This window comes from Herpailurus yagouaroundi, unplaced genomic scaffold (genome assembly GCF_014898765.1).
Source record: "Herpailurus yagouaroundi ecotype Mexico unplaced genomic scaffold, PumYag 140, whole genome shotgun sequence".
NCBI lineage: Eukaryota > Metazoa > Chordata > Mammalia > Carnivora > Felidae > Herpailurus > Herpailurus yagouaroundi.
The window spans coordinates 76,734,293-76,758,749 of record NW_024412395.1 but is presented as its reverse complement, the minus strand read 5'-3'; the positions used below and the strand labels follow the sequence as shown (position 1 = coordinate 76,758,749).

The following is a 24,457-nucleotide window of genomic DNA, read 5'->3' as shown; positions in this document are numbered from 1 at the left end:
GGAACTCTACCTCTTTTTGGGTGAATGCTTCTGGAGCCCAAACTGGATTAATATTAATCCTTGCTGAGGGGCGCCTACGTGGCGCAGTCGGTTGGGCGTCCGACTTCAGCCAGGTCACGATCTCGCGGTCCGTGAGTTCGAGCCCCGTGTCAGGCTCTGGGCTGATGGCTCAGAGCCTGGAGCCTGTTTCCGATTCTGTGTCTCCCTCTCTCTCTCCCCCTCCCCCGTTCATGCTCTGTCTCTCTCTGTCCCAAAAATAAATAAACTTTGAAAAAAATAAATAAAAATATTAATCCTTACTTCATGAAACACTCTCATCTTTGCTTTGGTCTATGACTATCTTTTTTTTTTCCATTTAATTTAAATACTATATTCATTTCATAACAAAATGCAGTGCAACACCAGTGAACCCACAACCCAACCTAAGAACTAGGTGTGGTTATCTATGTGTGGTCCCAGAAGAACAGCATTAGCAGCACCTGGGACTTTGTTAGAAACACATGTTTTAGGCCCCACACCCAAACAAACCCTTCCACCGATTCTGGGGGTGGAAACCAGCAGCCTAGGTTTTAATGAGCTCTCCAGGTGATTCTGATGAAGATTCAAGTTTGAGAACCACTGAACTGGAAGATTACCAATGATTTAGATCTATGTGCTCCTTTTCTCTCTGTTTTCCTCCCAGAGGTAATCGTTGTCCTAAGTTCTGTACTTTTCCATTATTGTCATCACAAGTTAATTTTAATTGTATTTAAACAGTCTAAAAAAGGATATCATACAGGGGCGCCTGGGTGGCGCAGTCGGTTAAGCGTCCGACTTCAGCCAGGTCACGATCTCGCGGTCCGTGAGTTTGAGCCCCGCGTCGGGCTCTGGGCTGATGGCTCAGAGCCTGGAGCCTGTTTCCGATTCTGTGTCTCCCTCTCTCTCTCCCCCTCCCCCGTTCATGTTCTGTCTCTCTCTGTCCAAAAAATAAATAAACGTTGAAAAAAAAATTAAAAAAAAAAAAAGGATATCATACTACATGTGGTCTTCTTCCACTGGCCATTTTCACTCAACATTTTGTTACTAAGATTCATCCATGTTTCTTTCTATAACTCTAGTTACTTCATTTTGATTGGTGAATAATTTATGAATGGGAGCGTTTGGTGAGTTGGATCTTATTTATGTGGTGATATGGAAAGTGGATCAATCAAATTCTGTATAGATGTTACAATAGGAACAACAGATAATTCTTTGAGTACTTAGTTGATATGCTCTATTTGATCTAGCAGTTTACGAAGGGAAAGTGAAGAATAGGTAAAACCTAAAACTGGAGGGTATATACAGCACCCTCCAGAACTAGGAGGTAAATTCAGATTAAATGTCTGAGAAATCAAGTTTTCCAGTAGTTCTCCACCCCACACCCCTTTTCCATGGCATTAATTCTATAGCATATGCAATATGTAATTTTTCTCCTGTTTTAATCAGGAAAAAAAACTCTCAACCCACTACTCCTCCATTACTTTCCTTCCCTTTATAGCAGACTCCTTAAAAGAAATGCCTATTGATGCACATCTGAGTGGTTCAAGTTGTTTGCTCTTAAGAATAGTACTACTGTTAACTTTCTTGTATAAATCTTCTGGCACTTACATGCTGAACTTTCTCTAGGTATGTATCTAAGAGTAATATTGCTGGATCATACAGTATGTGAAAGTTCAATTTCACAAGATAATGTCAAGTTGTTTTCCAACATGGTTAAGCAAATTACACCCCCATCAGCAACATACAATTAAAGAGGTCTCTCCAGTACTTGATATTAGCTACTTCTTAATTTTTTGCCAGTTAAATAAGTATAAAACATTATCTCACTAATGTTCATAGAAACATTATCCCCAATAGCCAAAAGATAGAAACACCCCAAATTCCTATCATCTGATGAATGGGTAAACAAATGTGGCATATCCATACAATGGAATATTATTCAGCCATAAAAAAGAATGAAGTACTGATAACATGCTATCACATAAGTAAACCTTTAAAACATTATGGTAAATGAAATGATCCAGGCACCAAAGACCACATGTTGTAGGTTCCACTTACATGAAATATCCAGAATAGATAAATGCATAAAGATAGAAAGGAGATGAGTGGTTGCCAGGAGCTGGGGGAAAATCGCAATGGAGAGTGAATGCTTAAAGGATATGGGTTTCCCTCATGGAGTGATGAGAGAAATCTGGAGCTAGATAGTGACGATTATCATACAGTATTGTGAATGTACTTAATGCCACTGAATTGTACACTTTAAAATGGTTAAAATGATCAATTTTATGTGTATTTTACCACAATACAATATAATCTCACTGTGGTCTTAATTTGCAATTTCCCAAATAGAAGGTGAAGTTAAGCATCTCTGTGTGTGTTTATTAACCATATATGTTTCCTTGCCTGTGAAGTGCCTATTTATATTTTGTGTCTGTTTGTCTATTGGGTTTTTTTTTCTTTATTTTCAGGTTTTTATATATTCTTGATGCTGTTCCTTTATTGGTTGATATTTGACAAATATCATTTACCAAATTGTATCTTGTCCTTTCACATTACACTTAATAGAAATTCTTAATTTTAATATAGTAGGATTTATGAAAATTTATCTTATGATTGTTATTTTATTTAAAAATGTTTTTAATGTTTATTTATTTTTGAGAGAGAGAGAGACAGAGACAGAGTATGAGCTGGGGAAGAGGCAGAGAGGGAGACACAGAATCCAAAGCAGGCTCCAGGCTCCAAGCTGCCAGTACAGAGCCCAACACAGGGCTCGAACTCACAAGCTGTGAGATCATAACCTGAGTCGAAGTCGGACACTCAACCGACTGAGCCACCCAGGCACCCCATGATTGTTATTTTATGATTAATGATGATTATTTTCTGATTATCTTCTTGCTTTAAAAATAGTTTTTAGTACTCTTACGTCAGAATAAATATTTATCCATATTTTCATATAAAAATGTAAAGTTTTCTTTTGATGTTCAAATTCTTCATGTAAAATTTAAATTTTTATATACGATATGAGGTAGGGATCCAATTTCATCCCCATATAGATAATCAAATGTCCCAGCTCCACTTTCTCCACTGATGTGCCATGCCACCTCCCTCATATGTTAAATTTCCACATATGCAGGTTTCTGTTTCTGGGCTTTTTATTCTGTTGTATTGGTTAATTTGTCTATGCCTTGCTAAAAAACAGATTTAATTACTATAGCTTTATAATAAGTCTTAATATATAGTTTTTATATCTCCTTATTCTCCTTCAGAAGTATCTTAGACATTCTTGGTCTTTTTGTCTTCCACATATATATTAAAATCAACTTGAGGATGCCTGGGTGGCTCAGTCAGTTAAGTGTCTGAGTCTTGATTTTGGTTCAGGTGAAGAGTCTTACAAATTGTGAAATTGAGCCCCACATAAGGCTGTATGCTGACAGTGCAGAGCCTGCTTGGGATTCTCTCTCTCCCTCTCTCTCTGCCCACGCCCCCCCTCAAAATAAATAAATAAACTTTAAAAAATCAAATCAAATTAAATCAACCTGAGAGATTCCATGCGAAAAATCTGTTAGGGATAAGGTCACCATTGCATTAAATCTACAGCTCAATGACAGGTGTCAAGGAATAGCTAGAGAGATAATTACAATATTAAGTGTCCCTAAAAATGTCTATGTATATCTCTCCATTTACTTGCCTCTCCTTTCACGCTGTTCAGTAAAGTTGCATAGTTTTACATATACAAGTCTGGCTTATATTCAGTAGATTTATTCCTAGAAACAACATAGTTAATTGATAATGTACCTGTTTTCCTTTTCTGAAAATTATGGGGGTTTGTTTGTTACTGGTATATGAAACTGACAAAATCTACACTATTCTGTTTGAAGAAAGAGTGGTGTGATGGACCCAGAGCCCTGCCTGCCTGGCCTCTCCTCATGATCAAAGCCCCCTCTCTTCCAAAACTGACACCTCTTCGGAACCAGGGAGCTCTGCCACACATGGTTTGAAAACTTCTAATCTAGAAGAATGAACAGTTAAGAGTAGTCAACAATTTTTTTAAAGAATAATAATATTGTGAACTGCTGGACAGTGAAAGATTATAGAGGCATTAAAAATTTTTAAATATGTAATATGAAGAAGCCAGACTATTGAGAAAAATAAAAAGTAAAAAAATCTTAGTCTATACAATGATTAAGTATGTGGTGAGTATGGCATTTCTAATCATTAAAGAAAGCCTTTTTTTAGGGTGCCTGGTTGGCTCAATCAGTTAGGCATCTGACTCTTGATCTCAGCTGAGGTCACAATCTCGCAGTTTGTGAGTTTGAGCCCCACATCAGGCTCTGTGCTAACAACATGGATTCTCCTTGGGATTCGCTCTCCCTCTTTCTCTGCCCCTCCCCCACTTTTTTCTCTCTCTCAAAAATAAGCATTTAAAAATGTTTTTAAAAATACCTCTTTCAATAAGTAGTGCTTTCAATAAGTCATTAATTACTTAGGAAATTTGACTACATTATGAAACTAGCAGTGCATTAGGTTAAAACTCAATGCTAGCCTGCTAGCTTATGATGTCTAAGGACATAAATTGGTATTTTTATCTTTGTGTCTACATGTGCCCTAAATATGTAGTCAGTGCTCCATAAAAACTTGTTGAATTATTTTTGAATTTGCTTCTTTGGATCAGGGCCACATAAAATAAATTGGATTTAAAAGTTACTATTATGGAAAGATTTTGTAAGGCATGGACTGGATAATATGTAATTATCTCTTAGAAGCTTTAAAACTTTAGTGAGCTTAGGTGATCTAAACTCGCATAGTAACTATGAAAATAATTTGCTATCAGTTATGGAGAATATTTTTATAAGGTTCACTCATTAATTCAAGGACTAAGTGAGCCCATTCTAGAACATAGGCAAGAATTGATAATATATCTTCATCATATACAGCCACATAAGAGTCTGCACTTGGAGAAACCCTATTTGCAATACAGAACTGAAAACATATAATTCCATATAGAAAAAAATGACCAATGATAGAAAACATTTGTTCCAAATATTTATCCTAATTACTATAGGCACTCAATATATGACAAGCCTGGGGAAACATGACTGGTTAAAAAAAAATTATCTATGAAAACAAATGTAGTTGTGACAGTTGAATGTCAGTGTAGGAAAAACTGACTTTGATCCATATTTTACCCTTTATATTACAATTGCCAGATGCATCAGAGTTAAATAAGAAGTAAGGATGGGATGAATAGGAGGAGCACAGATTTTCAGGACAGTGAAACTATTCTGTATTATACTGTAATGGTGGGTCCATGTCATACATTTGTCAAAACCCATAGAATGTACAATACCAGTAGTGAGCCTATGGACTCTAGGTGATAATGATGTGTCAAATAAAATTTTATTTTGTTCAACTTTTGGAGAAAAAAAATAGTGATGGCTCAAATAATGAACTAAAGGAACTATAGGTTTTTTTTACTAAAAGATTTTAAAAAGTATTTAAGGACATAATGATGTCCCATATTCATTCATCTAAGTTGTCAGCACTCAACTGGACTACTGCAATACTCTCCTGACTGGGTCTCCCTCATTCTTGCTCCCATTAAAACCATTTTCCTCAAAACAGCCATAGTGATCCATTAGAAATACAAAGTGATGTTAGTTGCCTGTTTCAAACTACTCCTTTGATTTTCTACTTGATTATTTAATTCTCCTTTGTTGCCTACAAAATAAAGTCCAAATTCCCTTTGTATGGGACATAAGATCCATTACAACTTAGCTCTTGCCTCTCTTACAGCTTAGTTCTCTTTCAAATTTTATGTTCTAGTAATTTGCAACTGCTTCATGTTCTTTAAAGTTCATGCCATGCTATTTCATGATTTTGTGACATTGCTCAAGCTTTTCCCTTTCCCTGGCACATGCTCCCCACCTTTATCTATCTTATGCATATTCATCCTTCAAGACAGGTCAGATACCATCCTCCAAACTGAGTTAGAGTCCCCTTCTTGGGTTTCTGTAGCATCATATGCATACTTCTATCTCATCAGCTACCAAATCACATTGAAATTATCTGTTTATAAGTCTATCTTCTCCATTAAACCATAAGTTTCTTTAGGAGAAGCCATGTTTAGTCATCTTGTGTACCTAGCCAGCTCCTGGAATATAGCAGGCATTTAGTAAATAGAATGAGTACTTAATGAGTACTTAATAAGCCATCTTCTGGGTACTGCACCAGGGACTAGTGAACTTCATATATTCCATTTCTGCCACCCAATAGCTCACAGCCCACCATACAAAAGAGGACATGAGAAATGACAGGCATGAAAGCACTGTGACTAGTGAAATGAGTCAAACTGGGTGAGAGTCTGCTGTCTTCTTAGCCAAATTGAAATTGCCTACCACCAACCATGCTCATCCATGAGAATGAAGAATGGTAGAATTTTCCTCTGTTAAAATCACTTCTGAGAAGTGACTATTGAAAGACAAGTAGGCAGACTGAAGAGACAAGAGGTCATAGTGATCTACAAACTCATCCATTCCCCCCTTTGAGAGTCTTGATATGCACTCTTCAACGTGATTGAAAAAACCTTTACAGGCTTGTGTTCTCTAGAGTCTGATATGTGATCAGGTTTATTCTGTAAATAATGAGAGTTGTGGCAGAAACACTTCCTTGCTATTACTATTTTCAACACTGTTTTATAATGGAAGCACATTAACAAATTTATTTTGTGCTATTAGCCAAGCATAGTGTTAAGATATGAAATAAGATTATTCCACTCAACCTTCATAACAAGCCTATGAAGTAAGCACTATTATTAACTGCATTTTGTTAGGGGAGGAAATTGAAACTTGAAGAGATCAAGTAACTTGCCAAGATCACGTCTGTAGTAGGCATTAGAAGCAGGATTTGAAGCCAAGCAGTCTGATTCCAGGGCTCACAGCTTTGGTGAGTGCACCATACTACCTGAGCTGTACATGGTAATATGCAGTGAACACTCATTACAATTGGTCCATTATAAATTGTTCCTGACTTCAGGTAAATGGCAATTTATAAGACTGAATAATCAAGTTGTCAGTTTTGTTGCTTTTTTTTTTTTAATTAAGGATACTTTGGGACCTGTAAAAGTGTTAACAGTTCCTCTCAGAAGCCTGCTAATAGTGGAGTACTTTAAACTTTAAGGATACTATCCACATAAGAGAAATAAAATCTTATCATTAAAATATCTTTTTTTAATGTTTATTTATTTTTAAGAGAGAGAGAGAGAGAGAGAGAGCATAAGCAGGGGAGGGGCAGAGAGAGAGGGAGATATAGAATCCAAAGCAGGATCCAGGCTCTGAGCTGTCAGCACAGAGCCCAACATGGGGCTTGAACCCACAGAAGGAGAGATCATGACCTGAGCCAAAGTGGGACACTCAACCGTCTGAACCACCCAGGCGCCCCTAAAATATCTTAATTTGTTTTTATATTTAGCAGTTTTAATTAGTATATGATTAGCATATGGAAAGAGTCTTCCTGTGGAAAGAAATCCACAGTGCTACCTAAAGACTCAAGTGTTTGTTTAAAAAAAAAAAAAAAAAAGCTTTACTTTTCTCCTTTTAGACTCCAGAAACAGTTTCCTCCTAAAGCTGACTTCCTTTCTGGAAATGATTTTTGTTTCCAACCATGTTGAGAATCCATTTTTTTTTTCATTCCTTCTCTCTCTCTCTCATTCTTTCCTTCCTCCCTCCCTTCCTCCCTCCTTTTGCTTTTCTGGTAGTAGCAGAGAGGAAGGAGGGGGTGGGCACAGCAAAGAGGGAAAAAAGAAAACAGAAAAAGAATTGCATGCCACTATGCCTGAATATATCCTCTACTTGTAGATAATTCCATCCGAGTTGCACTTTTGCCTTTTTATTTCCGTTTTTGGACACCTCCTTTATCATCCAGCCAACTGGGACAGACAAAGCACTGTTGGTGCCCTGAGCGACAGAACTCTGGTAGGGGGCTGGCTGTAAATTGACGTGGCATGGAAATTCTCCGCTAAGTTGTAGCAGCTTGCATGTTTCTCCTAAGATCAAGCCCAGCCTCCCAGAGCTGTGGCTTAATCATCATGGGTTCAACGACTTTACAGAAAAATGGATAGAAAATGTCTTCAGCTCCTTTCTTTGGACTCAAATGTTTTCTTTTTGACTATCTATGGTTTAGCTGAAAAAATCAAAGCAGTTAAGTCTGTAACTTTCTTTTTGCAGCTTAAACAACAGAATTTGCTGCTCTCCCTCCCCTATCCTGCAATTTAATTCCTTACAGATTTTGCCATGGGGTGCGGACTTAGAAAGCTAGAAGACCCTGATGATAGCAGCCCTGGAAAAATATTTTCTACCCTGAAGAGACCGCAAGTGGAAACAAAGACAGAATTTGCTTACGAATATGTATTGCTGGATTTCACTTTACAAGGTAATTTTTGCTTCTATTTTATTTGTTAAATGAAATCTCTCAAAGAGAAGGCACCAGTTTTTTTAAGTGTTGCTTGTGAATTTTTAAACTATTCTTCACAGATTGTGTAAATCTAACAATAATGCTTTGTTTCTTAATTATATTTTGAAAGGTTTTTGTTTCGTTTGCTTCATTTTTTTATAATATGGCTCATATATACTTTATAAAATTAGAAAAACTGCTTGGAATTATTTTTCATTTTTAAATCAAATGCTTATTTGTAGAAGGATAGATAAAAATGTTTGATTTCTCAACCTAATAGCTATAGCCTTAATGACAGTTGGGTCTTGAAAAAGATCTTAAAGTCACAAGAAGGTAGCCTGTAGAGAATATGATTTGCATGGTGTGAAAGAGTATTTGCTAAGATAATTCTGAGGTTTCCAACTATGTAAAATTTTGTGATTGTAATAGTCATTTGATATTTTTAACCAAGCTAAACTTGAAGTTTGAAAATACAGTAAAAAAGAAAAAAAAAAAAAAAAGATAGTCTTTCTGTAAGACATTTCCTTTGCTTGGTGCCCTGTCCCTAACAGAGAAACTCCCTGTTCCAGAAAGTTGGAAACACAAATAAACAAGCCCAGATGGCAGCCCTGTGGAAAGAACAGAGGCAGCTCAAACTCACAAATACTTTGCCTCACTTCTTTTGGAACTTCAGGGTGTACAACTGCATGGATAAAACCGAGTTTTTAAAAACCAGAGCAATATCTTTAACTATGGGGTACTGAAAATGAAATTTCGAATGTCTTGCTTGCTGTTAGAATTTCCAGATATCAGTATTTTAAGTTCTTATTACAAAGTTACACTTTTAATTCTAATAAGCCACACATTTTATCAGTGAATAGAAAGTTTATACTAAATATATGATCATGTTGGGTATTAAATTCTTTTCAACTTAAACACAAATTCCCCATTTTTTGGTTTCCTCTGTGAACAGTGCATCTTTGTGCGAGAAGCAAGAGCAGCCCATTTTTCTTTGTCAAAAATTGAGCTAGCCAGCAAGCAAACTCCCTTCCAGGGACGTACACAAAATCCTAACATATACTTTCAATATATTCACATTTCTATTTTTATCTAAGGCTAAGGCTACCAAAGGTGAAAATGTCAATATTCTCAATTTTCTTTTTAATTATGAAAGTTAAAAGTGGATTAAGATAATAGTGATAATCAGAGAACTAACCAATCATGTGAATTTTTTTCTATACTTTTTCAAAAACCATCATTTGAGAAAATATTTCTGATGTGGTGCTGTGTTTTCTGCATTGATTGTTCTTGTCAATTATTTTTAGGACTAGTTTCTGTCAATCCATAGGATGCAAACACACACTCTCCTTAACCTTAAAACCTTGTCTACTCATAAACTTTAGGCCAGAGCCATTTTGATCCGCACTTTAAGATTTGCTGCACAATCCACCATGGGATCATAAGGCTTAAAGTAACTGGAAATTTTTTTTTCTGATTTATTTCCTTTTAACAATGTTAGCAGTCTCAAACAAATATGCATACATGCAGTCATGCTTGAATCAGAAACATCTACAGCTTTCGTCAGAAGTGATTTTGGTTTTGTTATCAGAAGCACTTCTCTCCATGAAAGTAGTATAATTACTACCTCTACTCTAGGTGTTTGGAGGAGGTAATAGTGTTACTCTATGAAGTGTAAGTATGGGCACAGATTACAAATGCTAGCACAGAAAGCAGGCACATATTTTAAAGTTGCATCTGGTTCCTATTTGGATGAGGCGCCTAGTCTCCTGGTGCCCCTTTCTGTCCAATTCTTCCACATTTTTTGTTGTGTTTTGTTTTGTTTTTGTCTTTGCCTTTGCGTCAGAAGCCAAGACTCTGTATCACCCCAAGTGCACAAACCACCTTTCTTTATTCTGTTGTTTCTGACGTCCACCTGCCACTCCAGTGTATAGAGGAGTGAGTCGGGGTGGGGGTGAGGGGGTGGTGGTAGTTAAAACATGCCAGTCTTCTATTTAACACTGGCAATTCTGTCCTGGGATTGCTGTAAGTACTGAATAGTGACACCTCCTATTTCTCAGAAGCCACTGTGAGCAACCGTTCAGGAAATAAAATGGTCTGGTGACAGCTGTGTGTGCTCATGATGAGCCTGTCTCTTACCTTGTTTTCCTCCGTTTTTTCCAAATAGAGGACATGAGACAGAGAGAAAGTCTCAGTGGGCAAAAGGAGACCCTTTGAAATTTCCAGTGCCTTGTGCTAGGATGGCTAATGATCCTGAACAACTTATTTATTTTCATTCTTTTATTTATTTATTCTCTTTCTTTTTCTCTTTCTTTCTTTTCTTTTCTTTCTTTCTTCCTTTCTTTCTTTCTTTTCTTCCTTCCTTCCTTCCTTCCTTCCTTCCTCCCTTCCTTTCTTTCTCTCTTTGCTTCCCTACACTTTGGGGGGGGGGGAGGCTGGCGGTGCAGGGGGACTTTGAGACATTATTTACATCCCTATGGGAGAAATAATAGCATAGTCATGAAGAACATAAGAGTCTGGAGTCAGAGTTCCTGGATTCTGAATCTAGGCTCTTTCACTCACTATGTCAGGTTTATAAATGTTGCTGTATCTTGGTTTCCCCATCTGAAAAATAAGGATTCTGATGGTACTTACATAATGGAGTTGTTTTGAGGATTAAGGAGGATAATACAAGATAATCCATTTAATAAAAGTTAACTATTATTATCCCTCCTGGCTTTGTGCCAGGTCTACCAACTGCACTAGTGAGATTTTGGTACAATTTTTGTTTTCTGTGAATGTGTATTTATGAGAGTGAGTGTGTATACGACTATGTTACAGAATTTCTTAATAGAATAGAATAGTTAAATTAACTCTGCAAAGTATCCAAAAGTGTTAGTTTCATCCTTAAATCCCAGAAAAGAATCTGAATAATAATAGCCTTAAGGATTTTTAAAGCACATAGAGCTTTATGATTAAAGGAGTTTTACTAAAACCCAATAGAAAGAAGGACAGATGGTAGCTTTGAATTTCTAGTAAAATTATGTAAAATATATTAAGGAAAATTTTTCTGGTCCCTAACTTGCTTCCTTATTATTAAAACAAGAAACTCTCATTGTCTTTTATCACTACCGTTAACAGCAATAAATACATAAGACATATGGATTTTTTAAAAGATACTGATAAGTACTAGAAATACAAAGAGGAATAAGACAGTTTCTGCCCTCAAGTATTTTATGTTCTAAATGGTCAAACTAGAAAAGACCCTAAACTCCTCAGGGTCAGGAACTATTTCTTACCCACCTTTGTATCCCCCTATCTAGTACAGTGTTTGGTCCGTGAACAATGGCCAATAAGCTTTGTTGAATTAATGAATGAAAAATTATAATACAAGATACAAGAGGTAAAATCAATTTTGAGTAGGATCAGTTAGAACTGGAAGTAGGACTTTAACTGACCCTGAAGAAAAGTAGGGCTTAGATTATCAGAAAACAATTAAGAGGTTGAAGCATACTCAAAAGCTGTTGACTAGAGCAGTGAGCTAAGGGAGGTTTTGTTGGAGAAAAGGAGAGAATAAGGTTGGAAATAAGTGGAGTATGAAACACTCTGACCTGGCTAAGGAATGACTCCTTGATTCTATGGGAATTAAGCAGCTGTAAAGGCTTTTGAACGAGTAGTTGATAGGTACAGAGAAGTTTTTTTTAGAAGATTAATGTGAGATTGCAGTGAAGAGAGATGAGAATGAGGATATTTATTTAGAAGGCTGCTTGTAGTGGTCAAGGCTACCAGTGGACCATGAGGACCTGCATATTGGGGGACAGCAATAGGATAGAATGCAAGGGGCAAATATAACGGACACTATGAAGGAGGAACTTACTAGCGTGCGCTGGCTGGATTTGAAGGAACAGAAAGAATGAGGAATCCAAGATGCCTTCCCACTTCTGAGTAACTGTGTAACTGAGCCTGAGTAACTGTGGAAATAATGATGCCTCTTACCATGGAAGGGGCAGCCCAAAGAGAGTCAGTGTGTAAAACAGCAGTTCCATCACAGGCATGTTCCATTTGAGGGGGCAGTGGACATCCTGGTAGAGATTCTTACAGATACATAGCTGGAGATGATGATTTCCAGGAGGAACTGAAATAGTTAAAGTCTTAAAGACCATGAACGTGAGCAGAGTATAAGCATCTTGGGCTGAGTTGTCAGGCATATTTAGCCATATTGAAGACAATTTCAGTAAAAATGACTGAGAATGAAGACCGTCAGGACTATATACACCAGAGAATACAGGAAAGGGAGGGTTTCAAAAAGCAAGAAGTGGTCAGTAATTTCAAGTGGTAAAGAACTTGTAAGAAGAGTGAAGATGCAGCACTGTAGAGCATTAGAGAATCAACCAGAAGTGAATAAAGGATCAGAAATGAGGGAAGGAAGGGGCACATGGGTGGTTCAGTTGGTTGAGCTTTCAACGTCGGCTCAGGTCATGATCTCACAGTTTGTGAGATCGAGCCCCATGTCGGGCTCTGTGCTGACAGCCTGGAGCCTGCTTCGGATTCTGTGTCTCCTTCTCTCTCTGACCCTGCCCCATTCATGCTCTGTCTCTCTCTGTCTCAAAAATAAATAAACATTTAAAAAAAATTTTTTTAAGAAATGAGGGAAGGAAGGAGGAAGGAAGGGAGAAAGGAAGAGTGGGTCCCACTAAATTTTCTGTATCTGTCTGAATCTAATAAATTCCTGAGCATTTCCCAAACAGTCAAAAGATTTTCAAAGGTAAAGTGCTATATTAAAGGAACTTATAATAAAAGCGACTAAATTTAATCAGGCATCAACATAATCCCTGTTGTAGTGCCTAGCCCAAATTCCTACCAGGTGAATAAACCTATACAACGAGTTCTATTATGTTTGAAATGGTGAGATATTTTGGTCTAGAATAATAATAAAACCTCACAAATACCACTGGGGGAGAAAAATATCCCATTCTAGACTGAAAAAGAGGAGAATCTCTGATAATAGCAGAGGTGATCGACCTAAATATTGATGTTGAAAGAAAATACATATACATTGATATTGACAATCTAAATTATATTTTCTATCCTACATATACTTCTTATATGTGGCTGGACATGTACTCGTTAATTGAGCTAATATTTATTGAGTATCTACTGAGCTAAGAGCTAGGATATAAAGATAATAAAGCCTAGTCCCTGCTGTTATGAACCTGCACTCTAGTGAGCATCCTACTGAGGGACACTGATAAATAAACATTTAGTTATAATGTGTATGTACACTATACACTATGATACAGGCTATGCTAGAAGTTATGAGTTATGAGTTATGAGGGTTATAGGAGAAAAAGAAGAACAACTCTACCTGATTGATGGGATCCAGAAAGATTCCTTAAAAGAAGGGTCAACTCATCTGAGATGAAAAGAATGAGTGGGACTTAGACAAGGGTTTGTATCCAGAATATAGAAAATACAACTGCAAATTGATAAGGAAAAACCAACCAACTCAACAGGGAAATGCACAAGGAATTTGGACATGCAATTCACAAACTAGTTAATCCAATGACCATATCAAATAGACGTATGATGCTATGCTCAACCTTATCAGTAACCAGGAAAATGCATGTTAAAACCACAGTGAGGGGCGCCTGGGTGGTTCAGTTGGTTAGGCGTCTGACTTCAGCTCAGGTCATGATCTCACAGTTGGTGGGTTCAAGCCCCGCATTGGGCTCTGTGTGTCTGATAGCTCAGAACTTGGATCCTGCTTAGGATTTTGTGTCTCCCTCTCTCTCTGCCCCTCCCCCACTTGTGCTCTGTTTCTCCAAAAATAAACAAGCAAACAAAAACCACACTGAGACGCTACTTCAAAACATCCAAAATGGCGTAAATTTTAAAAGACTGCTAATATCATGTTTTAGTAAATTGGTACAACCATTTGGAAAAACAAATGCTTTGGCATTATCTAGTTAGCTAAAGATATACCTAATATAAATGTGTGCACGTGTGTACCATGAGGCGCATTAACAATGTTCATAAAAGTGTTATTTATATATTTTTTTAAGTTTTTATTTAAATTCTAGTTAGTTAAGATATAGTATAATGCTGGTTTCAGGAATCGAATTTAGTGATTCATCACTTACATATAACACCTAGAGCTAATCATAACAAGTGTCCTTTTTCTCTCTCTCTCAAAAATAAATAAACATTAAAAAAAATTTTTTTAAAGGGGGGCGCCTGGGTGGCTCAGTGGGTTAAGCGTCCAACGTCAACTCAGGTCATGATCTCACAGTTTGTGAGTTCGAGCCCCACATTGGGCTCTGTGCTGACAGCTCAGAGCCTGGAGCCTGCTTCGGATTCTGTATCTCCCTCTCTCTCTGCTCCTCCCCCGCTCACACTCTGTCTCTCTCTCTCTCAAAAATATATAAACATTAAAAATTTTTTTAATAAAAAAAAGTGCCCTTTTTAATACCCATCACTTATTTGACCCATCCCCCACCCACCTCCCCTCTGGTAGCCATCAGTTTATTCTCTATAGTTAAGAGTCTCTTTTTTTGCCCTCCTCTTTTTTCCCCCGTATGTTCATCTGTTTTTTTTTTTTCCTAAAGTTCCACATAGGAGTGAAATTATATGGTATTTGTCTTTCTCTGACTAACTTATTTCATTTAGCATAATGCACTCTAGCTCCATCCAGGTCAACGCAAATGGCAGGGTTTCATTTTTTGTAGTTGAGTAATATTCCATTATACACACACACACACACACACACACACACACACAACATCTTTTTTACCCATTCATCAATTGATAGACATTTGAGCTCTTTCCATAATTTGGCTATTGTTGATAATGCTGTTATAAACATCGGGGTGCATGTGCCCACTCAAATCAGTATTTTATATCCTTTAGGTAAGTATCTAGTAGTTCAATTGCTGGATCGAAGGGTTGTTCTATTTTTAACTTTTTGAGGACCCTCCATATCCAGAGTGGTTGCACCAGTTTGCATTCCCACCAACAGTATAAGAGGGCTCTCCTTTCTCCACATTCTCACCAACATCTGTCATTTCCTGTGTTGTTAATTTTGGCCATTCTGACAGGTGTGAGGTGGTATCTCATCATGTTTGATTTGTACTTCCCTGATGATGAGTGATGTTGAGCATCTTTTTCATGTGTCTGTTAGCCATCTGGATGTCTTCTTTGGAAAAATGTTCATGTCTTCTGCTTATTTCTTAACTGGATTATTTATTTTTTGGTTGTTGAGTTTGATAAGTTCTTTATAGATCTTAATAACCCAAAAGTATGAACAACACAGAAATCCAAGAACAAGAGACTAGAAAAATAAATTGTGGTACACTTGCACAATGGAACACTATACTGCAAAAGTCAGCAAACTTTTTCTGTAAGGGACCAGATAGCAAATATTTTAGGCTTTACAAGCCGTGTGGTCTCCATCATAATTACTCCTCTCTGCCATTGTAGTACCAACTTACCATTCATTATAAAATAGGCCATAGGCAGTACTTTGCCAACTATACTTCGATGAAAATGAATGCACTACAACTACACAAGCTACACAAGGTGAATCTCACAGGCATAATGTTGAATGAAAGAAGGCAGACACAGGGGGTGCCTGGTTGGCTCAGTCAGTAGAGCATATGACTCTTGATCCTGGGGTTGTGAGTTTGAGCCCCATATTGGGTGTAGAGATTACTTTAAAGAAAATAAAAATAAAAACTAAAAAAGAAGACAGACACAAAAGTATATGCTTTATGATTCCATTTATATAAAACTTGAAAAACTGGCAAAATTGAACTATAGTGTTTAAGGCTGCATTCTTGGATAGTAAACTAAAAGAAGAGAAAGGAAATGATGACCATAAAACTTAAGGTAGTACAGAAGGGAGAGGGAGATTGTGATTGGAAAAGGCAAAATGGGAGACTTCTGGAATGCCCGCCATTGTCTGATTTTTGAACGGATGATGGTTACCCAAGTGTTGATAGTGTTATGTTTTGCTTTGTTTTGTTTGTATGTTGTAGTTCAACCCCTACCCCCAAATTTTTAAAAGATGAAAAAAAAAGACTAAGTAGGGGGCGCCTGGGTGGCTCAGTCAGTTGGATGTCAGACTCAGAATTCCGCTTAGGTCATGATCTCACAGTTCATGGGATCAAACCCCTCGTCAGGCTCTGCACTGACATTGTGGAACCTGCTTGAGTTCGTGATTGGGCTTCTTTTAAAAAAGAAAACTAAGTAGAAAGTGTGGGTAAGGCAAACAAGGCTGAAAGACAAGACATACAGACTTGGAAATGAGAGAAAATTGCATGGTCTGTCTGAGACCCACTAATAAAACAGAACGGATAGAGAGTAGCACATGACGCAGGCAGCAATGAAATTAAGGCTGCAGGAGTGTGAAATGGTCATAATTTGATCTTTCATATATCTGCCTATAATAATGAACCATGTAGTTCAGTAGAATTTTGCCATATTTAAAAGTACAGTTATATTACCTCAATTAAGAGTGACTACCAAAATGGAATCTTTCATTGAAAACATAAAAGCTTACATAATTTGGATATTGTTCATCTAGCAGTTCATATTTGTAAATAATTTTAAGCATGTTGATAATTAAACCAAATATCCCTTTAATATCCATACATTAAATTGCTTAACAATTTATTATAGTTCAAAAACTTTAGCCTAGCTCATGTCTGAATTTTCACAAATTCTATATTAACATGATCCAAATCAATGAAGTTTTACTTTCCTATAGGCACCAGAGTGTATGGCTGTGGAGTCATTCTGTCTGGTTTGATCACAGCCTACCCACTTACTAGCAGTTTGGGCAAGTTACCAAATTTCTCTCTTCCTGAGTTTCCTCATCTGAGAATAATGATAATATCTACCTTATGAAGTTTTTGTAAGGGTTACTCAAGATTAGGCATGTAAAGCATTTCACATAAGTGCCTGGCACAAAATATGCACTTGGTATATGTTACTTATTAATTTTTACTATAATTGCTAGATATCTATGGAGATTGACAGTCTTATTGCCTTTTGAAAATATGATAAAATTACTGCCAGTGTTTGTACATTGTATGTTTATCTGAGGAAACAATGTTTCATAAATATTTCAAAAACACATACCAATCTTCAGAAGTAAATTGGTGGAAAGAACATACACGTCTTGGACAGTTTTCATAGAGTTACATCATCAGAGCAAAGCTTTCAACATTGAGCAATTTCATAGCTTTATACTGGATGGTGAATTTTTCTATTTTTAAAATTTGATCTTTGTCTATGAAGCTTTTAAGCAAATGAGTGTAAAAAAGTCTATTAATGGGGCACCTGGGTGGCTCAGTCAGGTAAGCGTCCAACTTTGTCTCAGGTCATGATCTCAAGGTTTCTAAGTTCGAGCCCCGCATCAGGCTCTGTGTTGACAGCTCAGAGCCTGGAACCTGCTTCGGATTCTGTGTCTCCCTCTCTCTCTGCCCCTCCCCCACTCGTGCTCTGTCTCCCTCTCTCTCTCAAAAATAAACATTAAAAGAATTATTTTTTTAAAAGTCTATTAACATTTTATTTTTTAAAACTATAAGTGATAGAATGTTGCTTGACCTTAAATGTGTTTCAGTTTTAATTATAAAAATCCACTTTGCATTGGTATATAGTTTTCAAAGCAATTACAAACACTTTCATCAGTTATTCACAATAGTCTTGTAAGGTATAATAAAGCATTTACAAATTATGTAGCATCAATTTAACAGTAATCAACCACACCCAATAATGCTATGAACAGCACCATTTGCTCCTTCTCCCAAAGAGCTGAAAAAGAATTAATGGTGGCCTGGGAGCTAGGAAGAACAAGACGGATGGCTTGCAGCTGCTGCTAACCACCTGTGCTATTCAAATTCTAGCCAAAACTACCACCACCTCCCCCTGAATTTCCTGGTTTAAAAAGTAATAGAACCATGGGATATCTGGCTGGCTCAGTCAGTAGAGCATGCGACTCCTCATCTTGGGGTTGTGAGTTCGAGCCCCATGTTAGGTATAGAGGTTACTTAAAAATAAAATATTTTTTTTAAAAAAGTAATTGAACCTCTGATATTACTGCCCCAGTATAAAGACATCAAATCAAAGTCTTGGCCTCAAACATCAAACCTGTTGCGGAAATTTGATTACTCACTCTGGTGAGTACTGATGAAAATTCCTTACTCTGTGTGCCTAGCTCTCCCCTTCCTCACATGTCTCGACTGAATCAGGCTTCTAGTCTCCTTTCAGCACAGCTTAAAACATTAGTAAGAATTGAGGGAATTACATGAAGGGAAGTTCTCAAAAAAATTCCCAGATTTATTTTTCCTCTTTTTGCTCCTGGGTATGATGCTGGCATGTTTAAAAAAAAATTTTTTTTTTCAACGTTTATTTATTTTTGGGACAGAGAGAGACAGAGCATGAATGGGGGAGGGGCAGAGAGAGAGGGAGACACAGAATCGGAAACAGGCTCCAGGCTCTGAGCCATTAGCCCAGGGCCCGACGCGGGGCTCGAACTCACGGACCGCGAGATCGTGACCTGGCTGAAGTCGGACGCTTAACCGACTGCGCCACCCAGGCACCCTGATGCTGGTATGTTTAAAGCACATCTCTATGTCAGATGAGAACAGTTTGTTAAAAAGAGTGAACTCCAGCCTTTCTATCACCATTCTTCTCCTCTTCCCACTAATGAGGAAGAATCAGATCGTTCTTCTGTGTCCTAGGAGGCTGAACACTGTCTAACATGATCTAGGTGGCCTGGCCTGGACCTGAGCAGGCTCCAGTCTGCAGAGTCCCTGGGGTGACCCAGAGCAGAAGTTGCAAGCCAAGGAGACATGGGCCATATTCAGCCCTCAGACAGGTTTCACTTGGTGTGTACAGTGTTAAAATATGAATTAACTGTCGCTTTTTTTTTAATTGGCAAATATTACATAAGAATCTGGATTTGAGGGTCTTCTTAAAAATTAGAAGATCCAATAACAGCCGGGCTCGCCTGCCCATATGGCAGCCCTCAGCCAGGGCTACTGCTGTCTTTGGATGAAGTTCTGAGTTTTTTCCAGGTCCCACAGCCTCCTCCAGAACAGCTCCTTTCTTTGTTTTATAAGCCTAGAGCCTTCAGGCATTTGAGTCCAAAACTCATTGTAATAGGTCAGTGAGTTAGGAACCCCTGATATGGAGTGTGAGCTAGGGATGCCTAATCCACAGGGTGAGTTACGGACATGAGATCTAGAGCATGTGTTAGGGCCTCTGATCCAGAGTGTGAGTTAGGGACCTCTAGAATTCTACAGGATGGGAGCAGGCCATGCGCTTGGAATAAACCCAAATCTCTAAAACAATCTTTCGGGAGCTTTTTAAAACCAACAATGACGTATCTCTGAAGGCAACTTCATTTGAAGCTCTCTTTTCTGACTGGATCACCAATAGGCACACCTATGAGGGTTTACTTTGTGCTAGGCACTGGGCTCCTGTTTTACAGTTACTATGAACAACTCTATGGAGTTACTACTATTATTTATCCTTGTCTCAGAAAGACAAAGTAACTTGTTTCAGATCTAGTAAATGGTATAACCTTGACTTGAACCCAGGTGATTTGCTTCCAAAGCCTAATGCTCTTAGTAAGGATACTGCATTTCCTCTCTTTGCAGAGGAGAGGAGTTTATTTAACAAAGCAACCAACAGTTATATAGCACATACTGCATGCCAGATACTTTCTAGGAACAAACATTAACTTATTTCATCCTTCTGACAATCCTATAGGGTGGATCCTATTATTACTCTCACTTTGCAAATAAGGAAACTAAGGAACATGGGTGCAAAGTACCTAGTAAATGGCAGACCTGGGATTTGCACCCAGGTTCTAGAGTCTGTTTTCTAAACTGATGTTCCATGAGCACCCTGAAGCTCTGTTAATTAAATATGTTAATGTTACACCTAATTTTTCATTTGTTGATCCTTTAATAAATATTTTTAAGCACTTACCATAATTGTTATGTCTCTAATGAGTGCTATTTATCAAAAGACACAGACCTTCAGATAGAAGAATATACACACTTGAGACAGTTGAATAATTAATGTAAGGCACTGAGCCCAAAACAAACATGATCTTCACATAAACTTATGTTAAAATATATTTATACAATTTTTTCTCCCTCCCTAACTTTTCTAGATTTCTCAGTTTGTGATTCCTCCCAAAACTACTGTGTGTGTGTGTTTAATGCATTAACATTTCTTTTGCTTTGAGATGCAAGACCTTACTTTAGTGAGAGTGCAAGAGGGTGTGGAGTTGACCTGGAAACCCGGATTTATTCCATTGACATCACCAGAGAATGAGGTGTTCCTTAGAAATACATTCTCCACCTGAACAGGAACCCCCTTAAGCACCAATGTTAGTCTGTCATAGCTATCTTCTTGGCGATTGTTTTTAATATGTTACATAACTCTGCCTTTGAAAACCATGTTCTGAAACAAGAGAATGGAGGGAATGAGTTCATTATAATAATCAATTTGGGACAGTGAAGTGTAGAAAGCCTGTTAAGTGACCCCAAACTGTATGTAAAGTTTTAATAGTTCTTTTATCTAGTTTTGTAATTCATTTTATTCCCTCTGATGTCCTCTGTCTCCTTGCTACTATTGTTATGTCCTTGCTCTTTCTTAGTGGCTCTCCAAGCCTCTACAAAATCACTTGGCACTGGATATGAGATGCTTTCAAGTTGTGCATACAGGCACAGAATTAAATAACATTGAGTCTCAGAACGTTGTGCTCTTTTCAATCCTTTTTAAGCCTTCCAATCAGCTTGGAGTTAATATACCTTTAACACATCTCTAATGGCTAATTTTACTTTTCAACAAAGAGAATAGAGCTGTGGCTCAGAATCTTTGGTAGATAACAGTATCAAGCTAGAATATAATGTGTTTTTGCTGTATTTATTTGTATGACAACTTTCTGCTCATGGTAAGTAATTCTGCTTTTACAGTCCTATGAGAAATATAAATTCCTTTTGAAATTAGTTTAAGTTTAAATATTTTTTAATGTTTATTTATTTTTGAGAGAGGGGGAAGGCGGGGGGGGCAGATATAGAGGGGGACAGAGGATCCAAAGCAGGCTCTGCACTGACAGCAGCGAGCCTGGTGTGGGACTCAAACTCGCGAACTGTGAGATCAGGACCTGAGCCGAAGTCGGATGCTCAACTGACAGAGCCACCCATGAAACGCCTGAAATAAGTTTAAGATTAAAATGAAAATTCAAAGAGGAACTGTAATGATATGGAAGTACAGATGGTACTCAGATAAGACAAAAACTGAAAGTGTGCTCAATGACTTAAGTTTGGGATATGCTACCCCAGTCCAATATACACATGGTAGTGAGGGGAGCTGAAGGGAGCTCCATGCCTCTCATGAAAAAGTGGATGCTTTGTGAGAACTTTTTTGGTAAGCTGAGGGTTTATTTGAGTACTAGATTTTTGAGGCTGCTAGCAGTCTGCTTTCCAGTTACATGGAGCAAAAGTCTCTTACCTCTAATTTTTTGCCATATGTCTTTACCATACATAGGTTTAAACAACTGAGCATGTCAGAGTCCTATTTTTCTTCCCTGCCAGCTGCAGTTTGGGTGAATACTCCTCTGTGTACCTGTCTCCTCCACTGTTCAGTCAGTGTCAAACCTGCCAGCTTCTTTGTGCGATAGCCCTTGACATATATCCAGATGGTATCCTGTCCCTCGCTTATTTAGCACATAGTTGAAGAACACCTGTAAGGGTCTTCAGACCCCTTGCTATCCTGAGCACTTTTTTTGAACATAATCCAGCTTCAAACTGTCTGTCTCTAATTTGGCCCTTAAACTGAACACAATCCAATTATTAATTCAACAAATATTAACTAACTATTGATGTGGTAGGTGCTGTTCTAGGTATAAAGAAATAGAGGTGAACAAAATGTGAATATCCCCACCTTCATGAAGCTTTCATTTTGGTGAGGGAGGCAGATATTAAATAAGATAATTAGGTGAATATACTAGTATATTCTGATTATTATTTAGGTGGTGATAAATATGAAAGGGAAGGAAAATAAACAGGAAGTATACCAATGGTGGTCTGCTCAGCACAGAATTCAGTGAGCCAGTTTGGAAACCGTTTTCTTTCAGATGACTATGATCACATTAGGTTAACTGCTAACTTATAATTAATTTGTGGGCAGCTAAAGTCTCTAGGGTTTCCTCCTTCCCCCACCAAATGAACATGTGTTAAATCAGATTTCTCTCATTCTGTGTTTTGAACTATGAAAAGAACTAAGAATTTATCCCTGTTCAAATTTGGGTGGGTGGGGGGTGGGAACATATATACTACCAAACAAAGAGTTCTTCAAATCCTCGTTCTCTTTTTTTTATGTTTTTTTTTAAATTTATTTTATTTTTTATTTGAGAAAGAGTGAGTGTACAAGTGGGAGAGGGGGGCAGAGGGAGAGAGAGAAAGAATCTCAAGCAGGCTCCACACTCAGTGCATAGCCCAACACGGGCTTAATCCCATGACCCTGGGATCATGACCTAAGCCAAAATCAAGAGTCAGGCTCTCAACTGACTGAACCACCCAGGTGCCCCAAATCCTCATTCTCTTAGCCAATGTATTTGCAACCACTTCTTTGCTATATAATTATCATTCTTCATTGACTCCAAAACATTGTTGGTTGTAAAACACACCATTACTTTATGTACTGCTAAGAGAGAAAAAAATCACAAATTAAACTATGACTTACTACTTTCTCACTTGGTAATTTAATTCTTACCAATGGTAAAAGCTCTTTGAGACATTTTTAAACGTCAATTATTCCTTCTATCTCTCCTCCATACATAAAAAAGGAACACTAAGTGCAATAAAAATATTCCTAAAACTTGTTTACACTCAGGCCTCAATTCTTCTAAATCACTTTCAGATTCAGACCCCTTGTGTCCCCTTTTTTCCACATAACTTTTTCCTCTGGGATGTCAGGAGTATTGGAAATGCCACATTTCTTAAAAGAGTCTTGGGCTTTTCTCTGAAGTACCTGACACCCATTCTGAGATTGGGGCTCTCTTGATATTGCCAGAGGTTAACAATGGCAAGTTTTCAGGCAACAACCAGGAAACCAGAACTCACAGTTATAATTCAAGTGATCCTTGAATGGTTTGTTGACTGAAACCTCAAGCACTCTCTCTAGTCATGCCATATGGAAAAACAACCAACTTCACACAGCTTGTGATACCCACTATAATTACACCTGGCCAGTGGTAGTGGTTAAAATGCCAGGAGAGATTTCCAAGCCAACACACATCCCTCATTCTTATATTGAATTGTATAATTTACAAAGACACGCTTTCATACGATGAAATGCTCATCTCCACTCATATATTATTTTAAGTTATAAACTACAATCTACATTCTTTTGTGTTTCGCTTTTGTCAGGTAAATAGTATTTTTTCAATAAACTTTAAAATTTCTTATACTTTCATGATTTTTATGTATTCATTTTATAACTTACCTTACCTAAAATAATTATGTAAAGCCAATGTGAAAGTATCATAGTTTTTCATTTTTCTGGCATCATTTTGAGAAAGAAGGCATAGCATACCTTTTTAAACCAATAATCTAGGGGCGCCTGGGTGGCTCAGTCGGTTAAGTGTCCGACTTCAGCTCAGGTCATGATCTCGCGGTTCGTGAGTTCAAGCCCCGTCAGGCTCTGTGATGATGGCTCAGAGCCTGGAGCCTGTTTCAGATTCTGGGTCTCCCTCTCTCTCTGACCCTCCCCCATTCGTGCTCTGTCTCTCTCTGTCTCAAAAATAAATAAATGTTAAAAAAAAAATGTAAACCAATAATCTAGAGCTATTGTACTTTTCAAAAAAAAAGTATTTAAAGATTAGCCTAAGCTATCAAATTCCTAGAAGAAAACATAGGGTAGAACTTTCATGACATTGGATTTGGCAAAGATTTTTTGGATATGACACAAAAAGCAAAGGCAACTAAAGCAAAAA

At 37.6% G+C, this 24,457-nt stretch overlaps 2 protein-coding genes across 3 annotated transcripts in view; both read left to right on the top strand.

The window, feature by feature from the left end:
- The window catches only part of BOLL (boule RNA binding protein), a 72,039-nt gene extending 64,751 nt beyond the window's left edge, over positions 1 to 7,288 (top strand). Inside the window, exon 14 of the transcript XR_005790451.1 lies at positions 6,848 to 7,288. The gene's annotated coding sequence lies outside the window, so the exon portion shown is untranslated. The remainder of the gene's footprint in view (positions 1 to 6,847) is intronic.
- A 484-nt stretch (positions 7,289 to 7,772) lies between these two features.
- Positions 7,773 to 24,457, top strand: part of RFTN2 (raftlin family member 2) — a 65,435-nt gene continuing 48,750 nt past the window's right edge. The window contains exon 1 of one of the 2 annotated variants that reach the window (XM_040475772.1): positions 7,773 to 8,445. In XM_040475772.1, coding sequence (XP_040331706.1) covers positions 8,307 to 8,445 — 139 coding nt within the window. In that variant the 5' untranslated portion in view covers positions 7,773 to 8,306. The remainder of the gene's footprint in view (positions 8,446 to 24,457) is intronic. The other variant, XM_040475771.1, reaches the window with a different exon arrangement.